Source organism: Pangasianodon hypophthalmus, chromosome 25 (genome assembly GCF_027358585.1).
Source record: "Pangasianodon hypophthalmus isolate fPanHyp1 chromosome 25, fPanHyp1.pri, whole genome shotgun sequence".
NCBI classification, from domain to species: Eukaryota; Metazoa; Chordata; class Actinopteri; order Siluriformes; family Pangasiidae; genus Pangasianodon; species Pangasianodon hypophthalmus.
Window position 1 is genome coordinate 6,856,746 of NC_069734.1, and position 19,221 is coordinate 6,875,966.

Consider the following 19,221-nt stretch of genomic DNA (forward strand, 5'->3'; position numbering starts at 1 on the left):
ACTGAACAAAGATCCTCCCTGGAGGGAGCTTGGAGTGATTAGCATTAATTAGAGTGCAGCGACAGAGCAAAGCCCAGGCCCTGTTAATTACTGGAGGAAGATAGGGAGGAGTTGCATTACTCCAGCATGTGATTTCACTCACATTATCTGTTTGCAAGATGCACACACATAACAAGGTTTACCAGATTATCTCTGGTATATGATATGGTATATTGGCACACAGACAGAGTAAAATTGTATGTAGGTCATTTAGATTCATTCTTTTATGAGGCTTATTTGTAGATGACTAAAGTTTTAATATCACACAAACACATTCATTTATTGAAAACAAAGACCTGCTCTATTCTACAGCCCACTCATCAACTATATTATGCATGCCTGCATGCCTACATAAACCTACACAACATATTTCACTACTTTTTTCCCCTTCTCCTTGCCCTTTGCTCAAAGCACAGTTTATAAAATTCAAAGCCGATCAGACACTCCCATCCGCTTTCCAGAGCGACCCATGTTTCTCCCTAATCATGTCACCTCGCTCCCTTGTCTCCCCCAGTTCTGTCTCGGAGCAGTAAGTGGAGCAGGACATCCCTTTAAAAAGCACCAGGCCAGTGCCTCTGGAGAAAAAGCAACTGTTAATAGCCTTGGCAAAACTCAACTAAGAGCCATGATGTCAGACGCCCCAAACTGGGGCGCCCATAGAGGCTAAGATTTCCGATTCCTGGCTTTGTTTAAAGGTTATCACCTGGGGAAAAGCTTGACTGGCTTTAGAGTGGGATAGAAGTCTCCATGGTCCAGTGACTTGAGAAGATTTAAGCTGCTTTGTAGTGTTATTTCTGGCTCTATATGCAACCACCACCACTTGCCATATCAAACACTGATTAAAGGCCATGGAAAAAGACTTTAGACTACAAAAAATCAGAAGAATAATCAGATTCTGCGATGCTAAAAAGTCAGTTAAGTTTGCTCAGATATTTAAGCAACACCAAAATTTATATTCTAAGAAGAGTTCCCAGAATAGAAGAATACACATGGTTCTCAAAACTAAGTATATTTTGAATGCTGGAAGCAAGCAGAGAGGAATGGAAAAGGCTGTGCATGCAAATTCATTACTCCCAACATGTATCTTCCCATGAAAATAAAAACAAAAGACTGGATTTATCTTTAAACTTTAGAGTGTGATGAGTATGCAACATGCCCCATTCAGACGCTTGACTGGATTTGTTGCTATGAGTGCGTAGTCATGGTAACTCGTTTCTGGTCTTCTGGCCATGAGAAAACAAATGAGGTAACATGATGCCAGACTTAAACAGTCACACAGGTATTAGTAAGTAATTAAATGCAAATATGCTATGTCATGCACAAACATTTGTCTTGACCAATGCATTAAGCAAAACCAGAAAGGATGGATCAATGCAGCATAATACATGAATTATGTGAATAATCACAGCAGTATGAAGTAGCTGTCCTTTTACCTGTTCTGTTTAAATGTCACTATTGCTGCATGTATGCAGAAAAAAACCAACAAGGATCTTCACCCCTGGAGGTGAATAAGAGTTTTATAGTATTGTAGGTGTGCAAATATTGAATTTGTGTAGGTGCTGTGTACATTCAAAATATATGGGCAGGATAAGTAAGCCTATAGGTATGGTACAATGTAAAAGTTGTAAGAACTGCTGACCTTAAGTCAAAGAAAGTATCAAGGATTCTAGTTATCAGCAATAAAGAAACCTAGCAATCCTTCTGGGTAATTCTACATGTGTCCAGCACTTTCCTTTTGAAATATGAAAGACTGTTGAAATATGTCTTTCGTCCATGGCCATAACTAGCTATGAGGTCTGACCTCTGTAGGTTTGGAAAGTTTTTTTTAATCTCCTACAAAGCATCTCTAGGTGTCAGATTCAATGGAAACAGTGCTATCCCAATTATGTGGTGGCAAAATGTAGTCTACGATGTGGAAAAACATGTGTTCCAAGACTACCCAATTAGCAGTGCTGATTCTCAACTGACTGCAGAGCAGCTGAGGAGGACACTTTGGTCTAAAGACTTAATCTCCCATTATATGTGGCTGTCATGGGATGCTACACTACCAGATTTTAACTTCTTGGTGAGAGGTATGCAAGGCACATATTATGCATTAACATCTGACATAGGTATCTGAGGGCAGTTGGGGGTTTGTAAAATGCGAACCTCATTTTTTTTTTTTTTTTTTTAAATATAGACTACTCATCACATTCTAGACAACTCAGCTTGCTAGTGGCAGTAATGTTAGCTAGATTGGGATAGGTTACAAGCTCCTTAGGCTGTAATGCTTAATGTTAGTTCAATTTTAAGTTGTATTGTGTGATGTTACTCATTAATAACATACTATGAGCATGATAAAGTAACATAACATACTATGAGTATTGATGGCATAGTATCATAATCCAGAAATGAACAGACATGAACATTAACTAGGACACATTTCTGCAAATGCACTAATTTTTTTTATCCTGGTTATGGCCCTGCTTTCATTCTATCCAAATCAAGCCAATAAAGCTGTTTTTATAAGTACAATAAGCTCACAAGGTGGCTGGGTTTGTGTCTTAATTACCTTGTGTGTTGTAGGGATCTTTGGAAGAGCATCTCCTGTGGTGTTACCATTTGGGACAGTTGTATTCTCTAGCATCCTGTTCTCACGCACGTTGTGATTTGACATGTGGCTGTTTGGATCCCTTGATGCTGGTTTGTATCAAAATACTAGGGAAACTTCCATCTAGGAACAATGTGTGAACATGTTGAGGTTTTGTGGAAATGTCCCAAAGATTATTAAAATATATGAGAGTTTTGACATTTGGCCAGCCCCCATGGTGAAAAGTGTTGAAATTAAGGGTTAGGGTTAGGATTAAGCATAGACCTAGAATTATTTAATTCCCAAATATAGTAATAGAACACTGTAAGATGACGCAGATGCCACAATATCAGCGTGGGTGGAGGAGGTGAGGGTGGCAGAAAGGTCCCTGCTGGTCCACAGTGGGTGTGGAGGTATTGCACATGGACAAAGCAACTGGTCCACGCAGGTCTATGCCAGAGCTCTGGGGCTTTGGGCATGAAAGCCAAGATCATGTGATAGTGGTGTCCCACATCGCCTTGAGCCTGCCACAGGTCTCATTTAAGATGTTTATAGAAGTGAGTTTTTCTGATCAGATTTTTAAATGATTTATATTTAAAATGGTTCTAGTGTATCAAAGGTGGCTTACATAGCTAGCCTAGTCTAATATAAAATTATACCAGGTGTGTAGCTCACACTGCATTTTCTACATTTACTCAAGGCAAAACACTACATGTAGAAAAACCAGTGCTGGTAATGACAGTCATTTTTCTGAGTTTTGGATTTACATCTATGACAAGTATATTTCACTGTTTTTGTCTGCTCGTGACTTAGCAATAGTTAAGCTCCACTCAATTTCCTTTATCATCCCCACTGACTACACTGGAAACACATTAAACCATGTTGTATTTTTAAAACCATTTTTCTCAAAATCACATTTTTTTCCAGAAAAATCTCTGTTTCTAGAAAACCTGCATTCAGGAAATTTTAAATGTTCATTTCTATCCCTGATTATAAGCATATTTCAGACACATTTCCCAAAATGTTTATTGTTGGATTTACATTAGATTTTATACTGAAAATGGCATTAAATAATGTTTTAAAAAAGTTCCAATACAAAAATATTAGCTGGCAAAGGTTATACTATCTATGGTTTTAACAAGTGACCTAATAAACATGTAGTGTCAAAGTAACAAATAAGTAAGTAAATACATTTTATTTGCTGTATTTGTTAAAGATGCTTTAACAGGGTGGGGTGCAGTACGTTTTTACTTTTATGTGAGTAAATATGTCAAAAACAAAAATTTACTTTTACTTTATAACATTTTTCTATTTTATTCAATTATTTTTTATTTATTTTTTTTTACTTTTTTTTTTTTTTAACTTCAATTAGTTTTTTGCTTGTTTAGTTTGCTAGAAATTCTTTACTTTCCATCACATCTTCTCATCTCTGTGAATATGAGTTGTCTAGTATTGTAGGTGTGCTAATATTGGATTTGTGTAGGTGCTGTGTACATTCCAAATATACAAGGAGAATAAGTAAGCCCATAGGTACAGTACGATGTAGAAGAGGTGAGAAAGACCTTGAACCCTGAAGTTCACACAGACAGTACTATTTACCTTAAATGTGAAGCAGACATTAATGAGGTCACACTGTTTCACCAATCAAACTTTGACAGCTACAGTATGTGTAGAGGAAAACAATGACTCAGCGGAGACGAGGCGTATTGAAGCATACCGAAGAAGTATTTTCTCTCTGGACTGTCAAAAGTAGTGGCTATGTAATGCACTGCCTAGTTTGTGCCCTGAAAGCTATGGACATTTCAGCATACAAGAATGTTGTTATTGTGTCAGTGTTAATGTTATTTTCTGGCATTAGCCAAGTCACGTAGCTAGCAGGCTATGCTTAATGTTGATGATAAGGTTAATAAGGTAAGGTAAAGGTAAAATAAGACTTATTGGGCTAATTTTACAGGTAACATTATCTGTGTTGGTGCAGTGGGTAGCGTTGCCACCTTATAGGTTTGATCCTGAGCTTAAGTTACTGTCTGTGTGTGGAGTTTTGCATGTTCTCTCTATGTCTGCAAAGGTTTTCACTGGGTTCTCCAGTCTCCACCCATGTCCCATAAACATGCCAGTGGATTGGCTACTCTAACCTTGCCTATAGGTGTGAATGTGTGTGCAAAGAGTGTATTCCCACCTCACGTCCAATGTTCTTGGGATATGCTCTGGATCCACCGTGACCTGGCCAGAATAAAACACTGGCTGAATGTGAATGAATGCGTGAATTAATTATATATGTCATGATCTAGCCAGTTAATTCTTTTATTTAAACTCTATGAAAAAGCATCCCTCAAGGCTTCTTTTAATGGATAATTGTTCTAGATTTTCTAAGTGGTTTTAGGTTCCAAAAACCCTAAAGGTGTAAGATGGATTTTTTTTAAAAGAATGTACTTATTTTGTAAGAAAGTATTTGTAAGAAATTATTTATTTGAGGAGGACTTCCCAGATCAGCCAAACGCCTGTTATCAAGGGCAGTGTTCAAGCCACAAGCTTGGAAATGTCCGGCACTTAATCAGTTCATGAACAACTACTAATTCAGCGATAATTGAGTGGTGGAAAAATCACACTGTTGAGCTTGTAGCTGGGAAGTGTGGACAACTCATGCTGTGACTACAACCACATGATTTTCACATCTCTCCCACTGGCAGTCATAAAGATCCTTCATGTATGCCAGGATGTCATGTTTGCCCACAAGTGTATTTTATTGTACAGGCAGTACTGTCCACACACACACACACACACACACATAGCATCAAGTTGAGCTTTACAGAGCTTTATGAATGTACTATATAAGGCAGTGATATAGAGAGAGGAGAGGTGTGGAGAAGATGGACTGCATGTCAAAAAGTATATGACAGTACGAGACTCAACAAATACTGATAATAAATATTGCATGTTTCTCTTAAGCAAAGAAGTCAAAGTAATCAAAGCAAAGCAAATGTTCAGGAACATAATATGTTTATGGGGTGCATTTAGACTGCCAGTGGTAACAGGTTCAGACCACAGTAACCACAGGTATTGACACTGCAGTTGTTTTTCCTCGGTACCTCTCATTATATACAGCATTTATCACTGCTACAAGCCTATTACACTTTTTGAGTCTGCTCTCCTTGCCAACTCACTCAGAGTCCTCAACCCTTTTCACATTAATTTTCTGTCGGTAGAAGGGATGTCTGCTTGGACAAGAGGAAAATACTAATGATGATGACACATTATGGACCTCCTTTTGGTGTACATGACAGGCCAGAGAGAATAATCCAAGGGTAGAGTGGAATACATTTAGAAACTATTGCAAACTAATACAATTTGGATGTGTGGATTCAGTGCAATCCATTCAAATAATTATATGTAAAGTGCTGTGGGAAGCATCCAGTAGAACAACTGCTTTTAATGCAGTTTGCCTGTTAAAGGATATTGAATAATTTAAATGCATGCACACACTTTGAGCATATTGTATAAATATAGGCCACTTTGGAGAGGTTGGCCCTATCTGAGCTTGTCAGTGGTCTAAACTCTTCACACACATGCATATATAAGCATGCATAAGAGAGTACAAAGAGAAAAGGAATGATGTGGCTGTGGAAAAAGAAACTGCTGGCACTGAGTACAGATATATGTTAAAAACTCTTCTCTGTTATTTTGAGCAAATATAAGCCATCAAGAGAGTATTATGGTGTTCTGGAAAAAAAAGACATGGCACACCAAGTGCAATATTAGCACTTGATTAGAATGGATAGAATGGATGCAGTGTGCTTTCAAATTCTGATATTCAGTAATATATTGTCTATATAATTGTTGATAGTTACTTAAAGAATTGTAGGCTATTTCTCAGATATAAAAAGTGTATGCCAACATAAACCAAACAGACAGATAGTGGTAATAACAAAATCGAATACTGTACTCAAGTTTGTTTTGGAATTATAATGTTTCACTACATTTTAAAAAGCAAATAGCTATGCTTAAAATATTTCCCCTAAAAACAACTGCTATTTCTTGGCTTTGCAATTCAGCTCCTAACTGTCCTCAAAGAGGACAACAACAGTATGTTTTAACTAAAAGTAGATGCAAGAATGTCATTAAAATAGTTTTTTTTTCAAAACAATATGGTCATTTTGCCAGTTTCCACCCACTAGCTAGCTCTCCCCATCATGTGATGCCTAGCATATGGTTACATGCTACATCACAGGAAAGTTGAAAACACTTGATTCCTAATGACATAGCTATCCTCTCAAGCTTGTGTCCGCTTATGTGGCCACTTTGGAGTAATAAAATATGTAACGGAGTATAACAATTCAGTCTGCAAGAAGTCACACACACACACGCATCTTCCCCAGTGAACTAGCTTATTAGCATTGCAGTTATGACATATACAAATAGAATGATGAATCTTCAAAATGGATCATACTTTCACATGTTATGAAATATTAAGCGCATACTGTGTTGGTCTACTGCATATTGTTAATAGTTTTGCAAGAAAAAGCACAAAGAAGGTGGCAGACTGGATTTTTTTTGGGGACATAACACAACAATGCATACAGAGTACAATACAATGGACATTGTACAGCATAGCAAGTCCATTTGGTTTTCCTTGTTTCATCAAAAAAGCCAGTAAAACCGCAGAGTACACACACTGTAAATAGAATGACAGAAAACTATTCTGCAGTAAGCAGCATTTAAATTTCATCCAGGTACCAATGACTGCACACTCAAACCCCTATCAATCTAACTCCATCACCCCATTCACACAGCTCTCCAATGAAAATCATGACCTGTGACATTTATAAAAAGGGCACCAGTGGTCTCCAGTGGATGAATCTCTGACCCCTTAGCCCAGGGACATTGGCTTATGTTTGGTGGATCCCCACTGAGTGAGCCTGATGGAGTAGTAACATTGAAGGTCATGCCTAAAGGTCAGGCGTCAAATGTCCACCTCGTCAGGGCGTGGTCAGTAGTGTTCACAGCCTCAGCGCTTTGATGCCATCAGGCTCCTTTCAGTCACTCTAAAACACACAGAAAAGCAGACAGAATCTGGAATGTGGGTGCAAGGCAGCACTGGGTTACATAAGAGAACGTGACAGGCTTTTATCTTCAGGAAGCAAGGTAGAACAAGAGAAAAGGTAGACACAGAGAGAGGTGATGTAAGGGGGAGGGGGAGGCTGCCATGCTATTTTTGAGACACTTGATCAAGGTTCTTCCCTTTCTCTCTCTTTCTCCCTCTCTCATTCTCTCACTCTCTCCCTTTCTCTTTCTCTGCAGTATTCACAATATAACAGAGAAGCTTAGGAACAGAAGCCAGTTAACTATGTGCACTAGTGACCACTCAGCTATTTTTGCTCTTTTGGGACCATTTTTAAAAGAACCGTTTCTCTTATATTGCAAATTTGCACACACCTTTCAGTGTGCACCATGCAATTATAGTTTTAGTACTAACATACAGGAAGCTGTTGCACACATCCCATTTATTATAGCAGCAAATTCTGCAGTATTGATGCAGGTATGTGCATCAGTACCATTGATCATGATACTAAGATATTAATGCCTGATTTACTAATGGGTTAATGCAGTTGAACATCTGCTTAAAGCCAGTATCTTAAGTGGTTGAAATTATAGAAAGTACACACGAATGCAATGCTAACAATCTAAATGTCTGCTCATAGAGAAAAGCAATCCGTAAATGCATTAAGTCTTGTTTTTGCTCAGCTACAGTTAACTCTGTTCATCAGAATCAATATGAAACAGAGAACTTAAAATCTCAATAACCCCATTCCTTCCAGCGATTAGGTAGTTTTTTTAAAGCCCTGGTTGATGGTTGAACTTAAGTGGTTTATTCCCAGTAAATATAAGATTACATATGGGAACTGGGTCATTAAATATTTAAAAGGTCCACAGTGGAAAGGTGCACCGAGTCCTGCTTTGAAAATGATCATGTTGTAGAGTACTGTACGATACTTTAATTCTGATGGAGCAATGATTTTCTTCAAATGATTTTCTTCTACTTACCAGAAATTTCTGATGCAACATTATTGCTAAACAATACATTTGGGAGTGAAAATGGATTTGACAGTTAATTAAACACATTTGGTATTTCATCATATTTCATGCTAATCAGATCAGATTGAGGCCGCGAGTCTTGACGGTATATTCCGTGTTCATCATCCAGTGGGAACTCGGAAGTTTCTTTGGAATTCTTTGATGCAGAGATAGGATTTCAGCTAGGGACTTGACTCAGACTTGAATTTAACTAAATCACAACATGACTAGGACTCTAGAACAAGTAAAATTCTTCTTTAATAAAACATGAACAAAAAAAAAAAAGTAAAGTAAGACTGCCCACTTTAATGCAATAAATAAATTAAAGTGTTCAAGTTTGATTGGAGGCCCAGGGGATCCACTAACATGGAATGGAGAGAGTCTTGAATGGTGAAATTGATTCAGATGGTAAAACATGAAAGAGACCTCTCTACTATGCTTGAATGATTTATGTTCTTTTTTAAAATCCTAGAATCAACCCTATTTCAAATAATGTGTATTTAATATAATTTTTTTTGAATGCAGCCTTAAAATAAATGACATCAACAAAAGTTTAAGACACAAAAAATATTGGTTATTTTTGATATAAAGTGTTTCACCCATCTAAAGCTTGCACATTACAATCACTTAAAAGCTATATGAGAGCTTTTTATATCCATACAGAAGCCAAATAATCTCTAGTTTATTGTGAGTATACTTTTTTCCAACTTTACACAGTTGAAGTCGTACAAACACCTTGTGATGCAAAGTAGGAAGTAGAAAAATACAGTGTTTCTAACTGTCATGAATGCAGGATTATTCTGTTGATCATTTAAAGACAATCATGTCTGAGACCTAGATGATTCATAAAGTATCCTGCCCAGTATCCTGCTTTTGCAAAATAAAAGCAGCATTATGTAAAATTTCCAAAATTAAGAACTAGTAATATTAAGGCAGCAAATTGTTCTTGCACTCCTGAGTCACTGTGCAATGACTAAAGTATTAATTCAAAGTCAGTGCTGTTGGGTCAGATTTGGTGCAACCGTGTTACAGAAAGTTCTATGCATTGCTCGCAATAACATATTTCTACCAGAGAGGTCTCCAAATTTACTTATTATTACTCAAAATTACTTATCCAAGCTTAAAGAAATGTGTTTATAATAAAACATACACATGTACATACAAATGTATATACACATTTGCCAGGGTGTTGTGTTTTTTTAAATGCCAAATTGGGTTAGCTTTATTAATCTAATTTTATTAATCTTTTAATTAAATCTAATCAATCAATTCCACAAACAAAGAGAAAGTATAAGTGCAGAGAGAGCCTCCATAATATACCATTTCTGTATATGGGCATGATTCAGGTTGGAAGCCTTTTTGTGTTGGAAGGTTAACTACATTGTCACGTCATGAGAGCGTGCTCGAACAGAGTAGCAAGGTTAGCGATCATTTATTCTATGAGCTTTTTCTGATATACCATCAGAATATGGAAGAAATATAGCAAACATGGGGATTATGGGGATTATGGAGTGTATAATGGCCATACTAGGCAATCATAAAAAGGCATATTGCAGATACTGCAAGTCAGAAATGCATTTGCACCATGGTGACCTTGTTTCCCACGCAAAGACTAAGAAACACAAGAAAATGAAGCTCCTTTTTCCAATGTCTAAACTTTTTGGGATAGTTTCAGGTCTTTTGGTGTGATTTTTGAGATGTAGTTGGGATGGACATTTTGCTGAGACCTGGCAACCCTGCTTGCGCATAACCAAAAGAGAGACCAACAGTGGGATCACACAGGAATTGCTCCAATAATGGTAATCTCTCTGAGCTTTCTGGAGTTACATTCCAGTTACATTCCAGTTACAAGAATTCATGTTTTCATTTTGCATTTGGTCTGTATTAGACGATAATCATATCTAAAATGCTTGACTGGTACTGCTGGAGCCTGTATAGTGTAGTCAGGAAGGTGGTGAAGGGTGATCTGTGGTCTTGCTGCACTGAGTTTAGCCTGAGAGGTTGGAGCAGTATGTAGTGGTTTGTCTTGCTGTAAGTTTCCATGCGTGGGACTCAGCGTAGGAGGTTTGCACAAGGCCTGTACTCTCTTCACCTGTAAAGCAAGCAAGGACACTAAGGAAAAAGAAAAAAAATGTTACGTGGAATGAAAAAGATGTGGAAATGTACTGTATACATTTTTTAAAAACTGTACAGTGATGGATTTTGAAGTAATTTTCTGATTTTTTTCTTATTAAAGATGCAAGCAGGCACAAACGTGGAGAAGAGGAATAGTTTTATGATGCTACATGTACATACACAGGTGCTGTCCAATCAAGGTTTAGTCGCCAACTAGGTGTTGTGCTTTCGGTGTTCAGTCCTCAGCTCAACTACATACCACAAAAGCCCTTTCTTAAAACATCTTACTCAGGCTGCTAACCCAAGGTCAGCATACAGATAAATCTCCTAGGCCCTGGCAAACACACTCTGATTCACAATAGCTGGATTGTAAGGATGTTTCCATGGGCTGATTCAGGTGATTATTACTTTTTATATTTCATGCCTATCTAAACAAACTGAGGCCACTAGCCCTACTCTGTTGTCTGACTCTTTAGTTCTCTGAGAAACTGCATATATAAAGTTACCCCGTAGCTTGGTTGGTACATGTAATGAAAAAATTATAAATTTTTTTCTAACTCTCTTATGAATTTTTTTTTTCTGAATTATTAATTGATTGAGAGAGAGTGATGGCTCCAGATTTCTGATACTAAAACCTGCTTTAGCAAAAACGTAGGGATACTTTACTTGAATCCAGTTTCATATGTCATAACAGATGCCATATCCTGTTCTGACAGATTGTGTCCTGTGTTCTGTTGCAGTGTTGTGTTACCATGGCTAGTAATTATCATCATAGCTGTCATAATGTTTAATTTCATGACAGCTTAGACTATATGCTAAGTTTTGGAAGCATTTAAAAAAGAAGGTTAAAACAGTTTACATAAAGTACATTTTTATGACGTGTCATAGAACATATGGTAACTAGAGGACTGTGAGCAAAAATTACCATAGACATAAGCAGCATGGCATCAAACATTGTGGCTGCTATCATGACAACTATTGGTAATGGTAACAAAACAATTTTTAAGTTAATGGTCATAAAACATCAGGGTGACTCATGACAGCATATGATATCTTCTAAGATGCACGTATGTGTTTATGTCAGTCATGTTGTCATGAAGTGAACAGATGAACACAAAGGCAGGTTTTCAAGGTAGCAGGCAAACCAAAGAGCTAAGCAAAACTCAGGAGCTTGGTTTGATGAGTTGCCAAAACACATGCCAAGCTAGTCAAACTGGTAGACCAGATATTTTCCATCTTCCTTAATGCTCGAGATTTTCAATTGCCTTACTGTTGTTATTTTCTTAAAAATACTTGTCTTTCATGTAGCATTAGTAGCAGTAATTCTGAAAATTCCTTTCAACCAGCATACACCAGCTGGCAAGAATGGTCTACTAGCTTGATCAGCAAGGCCTGCATTTTAGCAGCTGGAAGCTAATCAGACTAAATTGGATTTTTCAATAGGGAAGCAATCTGCAAATGGGTGTAAACTAGACAAAACCAAATTAGTAAGATCTCGAGCAAGACAGGCAGATGAAAACCTGGACTCATTACAAACCCAATGCTGGCACAAGACCTCGCAAAGTAACGTTGAGCATCTGCGTTATTTAAAGGGAGCAGTGTGATTGCAAACAGTTGAGCGTTATTAGTGATCAGGTGCCTTGGAGTGGGTACTTGACGGAGGTCGTGTGATGAGGTGGTGAGCTTAGGATAATAGGAGTTGTAGTCCGAAACTTTGGGAGTTGATGCAGGAATTATGTACAACATTAACAAAATGTTTCTTCACATCCCCAACACAAGCCGTGCTGTTCAAGCTGGTAGCATTTTTGGCTGGTAGAAAGGAAACAGTTTCTGAATTAAGGTGGTAGACAAGCTGTTTTAATAAAATAACACAACAGTAAGGTAACTAGAAAATCTCAAATATTTATTGATGGTCTACCGGTTTGACCAGCTCCACCTGTGTTTTGGCAGCTGGTAGCTCATCAGACCAAGCTGAATTCGTCAGCAGGGATAATACATTTCAGTGATTTGAATTGAATTGAGTGGTCATTTTTGACTTCAGTAACGACCAGTCAGCAAGCGACAGAACAACAGACAAAGAGAAAGAGCTAGTGATGTCTCAAGGATCCAGAGTGCTGAAGGCTGCTACAGATGGTATGATTATAGTGCTATTTCTTTGCTCTCATCAAAAGCATTCAGCTCTAATCATGCCTGTAGACGCCAGTCTCAGGCTCTGGGGTTTATATTTAGAAACATCTATCTTTAGAGCCTTTATCAGATATCATGTTTAAATATTAATGCGTTTGGATATCTGATTGTAAATTTAATAACTCCATTTAGTATGTCAAATCTAAATTGTTTGAGATATTTCATTTTTAATTATTGTCTTCTATTTAAGAGATTATGCAAGGATGCACATCCTAAGTAAAGATACTCAGAGAATGGATGCATTTTACTCTTTAACACAAATGGTTGTAACAGCAGTAGCAGTACTTCACTGTTAGGTGATGTATGTTTCCTTGAGAATCAATAACTAATGTGTCCAGTGCTGTTAGTTCCTGTGTATACTGAGTTTTACAGCAGAGCTGTGGACTGTCGACTAATCATGTAATCTAAATATGGGGCATCTTGTACCTTCTATGTTCTCAAGAAAACTTTTCAATTCTGGCTTAATGCATCTGATCAACGCTTTTACCCCTGATGTGCTGGGTGGCTGCTCCTCTCTCTCTCTCTGGACAGGCAGTTAAGTGGAGTTACACAACATCCATTACCCCTTGGGTTCCTGCTGCTACCATAATACTGTCTCATCTAATTTGTAGTCAATTTGCTCAGTAGTTGAGTGATTCCATGATTGGGGTGCCATTTAGCTGTCGTAACTGTATAAATTTAACTTTTAAATTTAAATTTTTGACTATTTGAATCTAAGAGTATGCATTTAACCATTCACAAAATATGTTAAACCAACAATATCTAAATTTTACAAGGATTCCTTGCTGCATTTTGCTGCTAAATGAGTAACACTGTTGGGTCTTTAGCACAGAATTAACAAAAATACAAAATGTGGTTAACTAGTAATTACTTGAAATACATTTATTTAATTAATAATTTACTTTCAATCTATAATTTAGGTAACATTTGTATGTTCAAGTGACCTTATTTGTCAATATCACAATATCATTGAACATAAAGTTAAAAAAGAATGCGAGAAGTTATTTCTTCCTTGGAGCTTCAGAAACCTGTCGAACATGTGGCTTGTGAAATATTTCAAAGAAGTAATGGTATTCAGGCAACGGGTTTGAGTGAACTTTAGGGACACAGCTAAAATGTACATTTTTCGTAACCTATAATAAATGTAATTTAATATCAGTGGAATAAAAATGACTCCTGTTTTTCTATGTATTTATTTTGTACTGTGTCATGACACACACTGTTCTGTGCATTCATTGTGTTGTGCTGCACCTGTTTTACTTTAAGTGTAGTTTTATTTCTTGATCTGTTTAACCCTTGTTACAGTAACAGAGATTTTATATTACCCATGACTCAATCTGTTTTAAAGTTACAAAGATTAGGGTTAGGGTTATCTTACAAAGTAATTCATATAAAATGCAACAAAATCACCCTTAATTGCCCTAGCTTGTAATTCTTGTGAATTTTGCATGAGGTCAAGTTTGGAAATGTACTTGCTGTTTCTTTTGGAAATCTGACCACATGGGCAGTGTAGTGGGAGATCAAATCCACTCTATCAGAGCTGCATCAGCAGTGCAAATTGATACTAGGATTATATATATATATATATATATATATATATATATATATATATATAAAACATATATTACATATATATATATGGCCAAAAGTATGTGGAAACCTGATCATCACACCCATATTTGGTTCCTCCCTAAACTGTTGCCACAAAGTTGGAAGCACACCATTGTATAGGATGTCTTGTATGCTGTAGCATTACAATTTTCCTTTACTGGAACTAAGAGGACCAAACCTGTTCCAGCATGACAGTGCCCCTGTGCACAAGGTGAACTCCATAAGGACATGGTTTGCCAAGGCATAGAAAAACTCGAGTGGCCTGTACAGAGCCCTGACCTCAACCCCACTGACCACCTTTGGAATGAATCGAAATGCCGACTGTGTACCAGGCCTTCTCGCCGTTACACAGTGCCTGACCTCACTAATGCTCCTGTGTCTGAATGGGCAGAAATTCCCACAGTCATGTTCCAAAATCAAGTGGAAATCCTTCCCAAAGGAGGGCTGTTACAGGACTAACTTTGGTATGGTCAGGTGTCCACATACATTTGGCCATATAGTGTACTTCATACCTATATACCTATATACCTATATGTAAAACTTCTGAATAATAAAATATAACATTGATTGGTGAATTATGAGGTAAAGCAATGAGACATCGATGGAGTCTAATTACCACCTTGAAATTGAATTTAATTACTAAAATATAACCACTTGTGCATTAAGTCTTAATCTTATGTTCCCACTTCTAGACCAGTGCCACTGAACATTATCAGTAGTTTGTGTTATTGTTTCTTAAATTAGTAGAAAATAGTAGAAATATTTGTTATCTTTAAAGTTATATTTTGTTTTTGATGAGTGCAAGATATATAAGCATATGTTTTCCCTTTGTCCCCCTTTCCTCTTTCTTGTTCTCTTGCTCTCTCTCTCTGTCCTCCAGTGGGTGGCATTTGCCTCTCTGTTCTTCATCCTGGTGTCTATAACCACATTCTGCCTGGAGACACACGAGGCCTTCAACCCCATCATCAACCGCACGGATGTTGACCCGCAGGACAACAACATCACACGAGTCTACCAGGAGACTGAGACCGAGGTCTATCTTACTTACATTGAGGGCGTGTGCGTGGTATGGTTTACCTTCGAGTTCCTCATGCGCATCACCTTCTGTCCTGACAAAAAAAAGTTCATCAAAAACACCCTCAACATTATCGATTTTGTGGCCATCCTGCCTTTCTACTTAGAGGTGGGTCTGAGCGGCCTGTCCTCCAAAGAGGCTAAAGATGTGCTAGGGTTTCTGCGTGTGGTCCGATTTGTACGCATCCTCCGAATCTTTAAACTGACGCGACACTTTGTGGGCCTGCGTGTGCTTGGGCATACACTCCGTGCCAGCACCAACGAGTTCCTCCTTCTCATCATCTTCCTTGCCCTTGGAGTGCTTATCTTTGCCACCATGATCTACTACGCTGAGCGCATTGGGGCCAAGCCTAATGACCCCCGTGCCAGCGAGCATACACACTTCAAGAACATCCCCATTGGGTTTTGGTGGGCCGTGGTCACTATGACTACTCTGGGTTATGGAGATATGTACCCACAGACGTGGTCGGGCATGCTGGTGGGTGCACTGTGTGCCCTGGCTGGTGTGCTCACCATTGCCATGCCCGTCCCAGTCATTGTCAATAACTTTGGGATGTACTACTCGCTGGCTATGGCAAAGCAAAAACTACCAAAGAAAAAGAACAAGCACATCCCACGTGCCCCACAGCTGGGCTCTCCAAATTTCTGTAAGTCAGGCACGAACTCGCCCCACCACAGCACACAGAGTGACACATGCCCGCTGGCTGCCCAGGACGAGGTTTTAGAAATGAACCGAGCAGGTAGGAAACCCTTCAGTGGCATGACCATCTGAATGCACGAAAAGAGACTAAATACTCCTAGCCTGAGAATGAGACTGAACCCTCTGTTTCCCTCCCTTCTGCCCCACTGACTTCTTTACTGTTCTCTCAGCTTGACTCCTGAATGCAACATTTCTCACTTTCCAGACAAGCAAGCAACTTCAGCATATCAACCTCCAGAGGCATTAAAAAAAAACCCATTCAGCATTTTTTTCCCATTCTTTTGCACACACATACACACACAGTGCCATCAAAAGTCTCACTCTACACCACACTCTTTTCTAACACTGGATGCTTTCCTACCCTGGAACAGATCAAGGTGAACTGCATTTTTAAATCATTAAAAAAAAAAAAAAAATAGCATGCTCATTCGGCTCTATTATGAACCCTTGCTATACTGATCTAACTCTTAGGTCTTTAATGTGTTTGTATTTACATAGGCCTATACAAATTTATGTACATCATATAATCTAGTTAATAAGAATATTAAGTTTTATTGATGTGTAGTTTGTAGTTGCACATAGACTGATGAAGCTATAACTATATAATATTAGGCAGGAAACTCTGAAGTTATATATAGTTACATACATCACACTGGATATTATATCATAGACCTTATAATTAAACTAAAACAGGGTCATTTTTGGTGTTTTATACCAGGAAGAATACTCCAGTGTTTTTTTAAAACCTAATTTCCATGTATTTATACCACCATCACCATTTGTAGCATATGTGTTATTACCACAGACAGAAATGTTAATGAATTTCCCTATACTGAGAAAAGAACAACAAACTTGTTAAACTTGTTTAATCCAAACTCACTTATTACTGGAAGGCCAAGGCAAATTTGTAAAATCTGTGATCATATAATGCAGATTCAAACCCACATTAGACAGATGTTTCTGGAAGAGACAGACATGAAACAAAACGCAGTTCCATTATTTAAAAAAAGATGACTTAGTGCTATGCATAAATGTTTATAAGTGCATTTAGAGTAAATCGAAATGTACTTATTTTCTCTGTACAGGAAAGCTAACTCTGAAGTATTAATTTAGAAACTTGTCATCCTGCTACCTGTATGGTTCACAGACTGTTACTTCTTCTCCTTTATTTCATAAAGTGGTAATACCAAGTAGTCACACTAACACTACTCTTCTCAGAATCCTAGTGAAAAAGTATGAAAATTCTGCCCCTTGACATGAATAAGTAGCTTGAAATGAGAGTAAGAGCAGATAAGTGCTTCCACTGGAAGTACTTAGAGACTGTCCACTTTCAGAAGAGAGAGAAAGATAGTGAGAAATAGAGAGAAAGAAAGATAGAATTGTTTCATTAGTGTGTTACTGAGAGTAGCACTCCTTCTGTGTACTCAGGAAGAGATTATAATGCTCCATATGTACACATATAGATGGATGTACTGTACACACACACACACAGACAATGGTACACCTGTGCTCACAGATGCCAGCCCTCTTAGATACATTACAATCTGCAAATACAAACAACAGCATAGAATACACAGCACACACTCTCGTTCTTATATACTGCAGTATATACAGCTGCATGTACATGCTCAAGTAACTTACTTTACACATAATACAAGAAGAAAAATCCTATTTAATACTAGTTATGTAAGAAAACAGTGGAACCTATTACTAAATACATATAGTTTTACTACTATGATACGTCTGCTAAAGAGAGGAGAGTAGTCTGACTGGTTGGGTTTCACCTGCCCTTTTTATTTTTTAGACACATTAGCATGTGCAAAGTGATTACAGTGGAGAATTTTAAATGAACTGCACAGGCTGCCACACTGATATTTCACTTATTAGTACTATAAATGGTGAAGCTTATTTTCACATTCACAGTCTCACCCACGTAGGTGTAAAAAAGTGCAGTTGAAACTATTTCGAACCACTGCACGGACCTACATTTTGTCTGTCAGCCAGTGAACATCTTTGCAGGTAATTGAAACTTGCTGGTATTTATATATTACTGAAAACTCTAGAATACAGTTGCTGGTAATAAACATGTAGCAATGTTTTTTTCTTTAATATTTTGGAAAATAAGGCATCCTGGAACAATAGATGTAGATGTATGTTATAGCTGTGATGAAGGGGACCTATGACAGGTGCTGTACTCAATGAATAAGGATGCCACTATTAGAAAAGGGTGCAGGGATAGCAATGAGTCATAACCATGAGTGTGTGTGCGTGTGTGTGTGTGTGTGAGAGAGAGAGAGAGAGAGAGAGAAAGAGAGAGAGAGAGAGAGAGAGAGAGAGAGAGAGAGAGTGTCACATTACAGCAGCATAAAAATAATCCAGTATTGTTTATCTGTTTACTTATGACCACCTATTCTGGTCAAATAGTGCAGTATAAATGATTTAAACTTTAGTAATTTGTTTTCTTCCAAAATTAATATTATTGAAATTATTGTATTATCTCAAACTGCTGACTCAGACGTGGTATTCGGAAGTGGTATACGAATAATAGTTTTCACCGTTTTCCCCACACCCTCCCTGTTTCATTTGATGTCTTGTTTATTGCCTTCTACCGCCACTGTTTTTTTTTAATATGGTACTGGAGCGAGTTGCCATGGCGACAGTGTCCGAGCAACCACAAAATAGGAATCGGGCTCTGCATCGCGCCGCAGTCATTCAGCTCAACTTGCACAACTCCTGCAGAAAACACAGACACACACTAGCAGAGATGGATACAAATCAAAACAAAAGGATGCATTTAGAGGAATCCAATAAACACCTTTAATCTTTAGGTTTAGATATGAAAAATCTTACAATA

The 19,221-nt window shown here is 37.8% G+C and overlaps 1 protein-coding gene across 3 annotated transcripts in view; it reads left to right on the forward strand.

Annotated features, from left to right (window-relative positions):
• Window positions 1-19,221, forward strand: part of kcnc1a (potassium voltage-gated channel, Shaw-related subfamily, member 1a) — a 42,389-nt gene that overhangs the window by 8,956 nt on the left and 14,212 nt on the right. For all 3 annotated transcript variants that reach the window (XM_026937575.3, XM_026937576.3, XM_026937574.3), the window contains exon 2: window positions 15,474-16,407. In XM_026937575.3, the coding sequence (XP_026793376.1) occupies window positions 15,474-16,407 (934 nt within the window). The remainder of the gene's footprint in view (window positions 1-15,473; window positions 16,408-19,221) is intronic.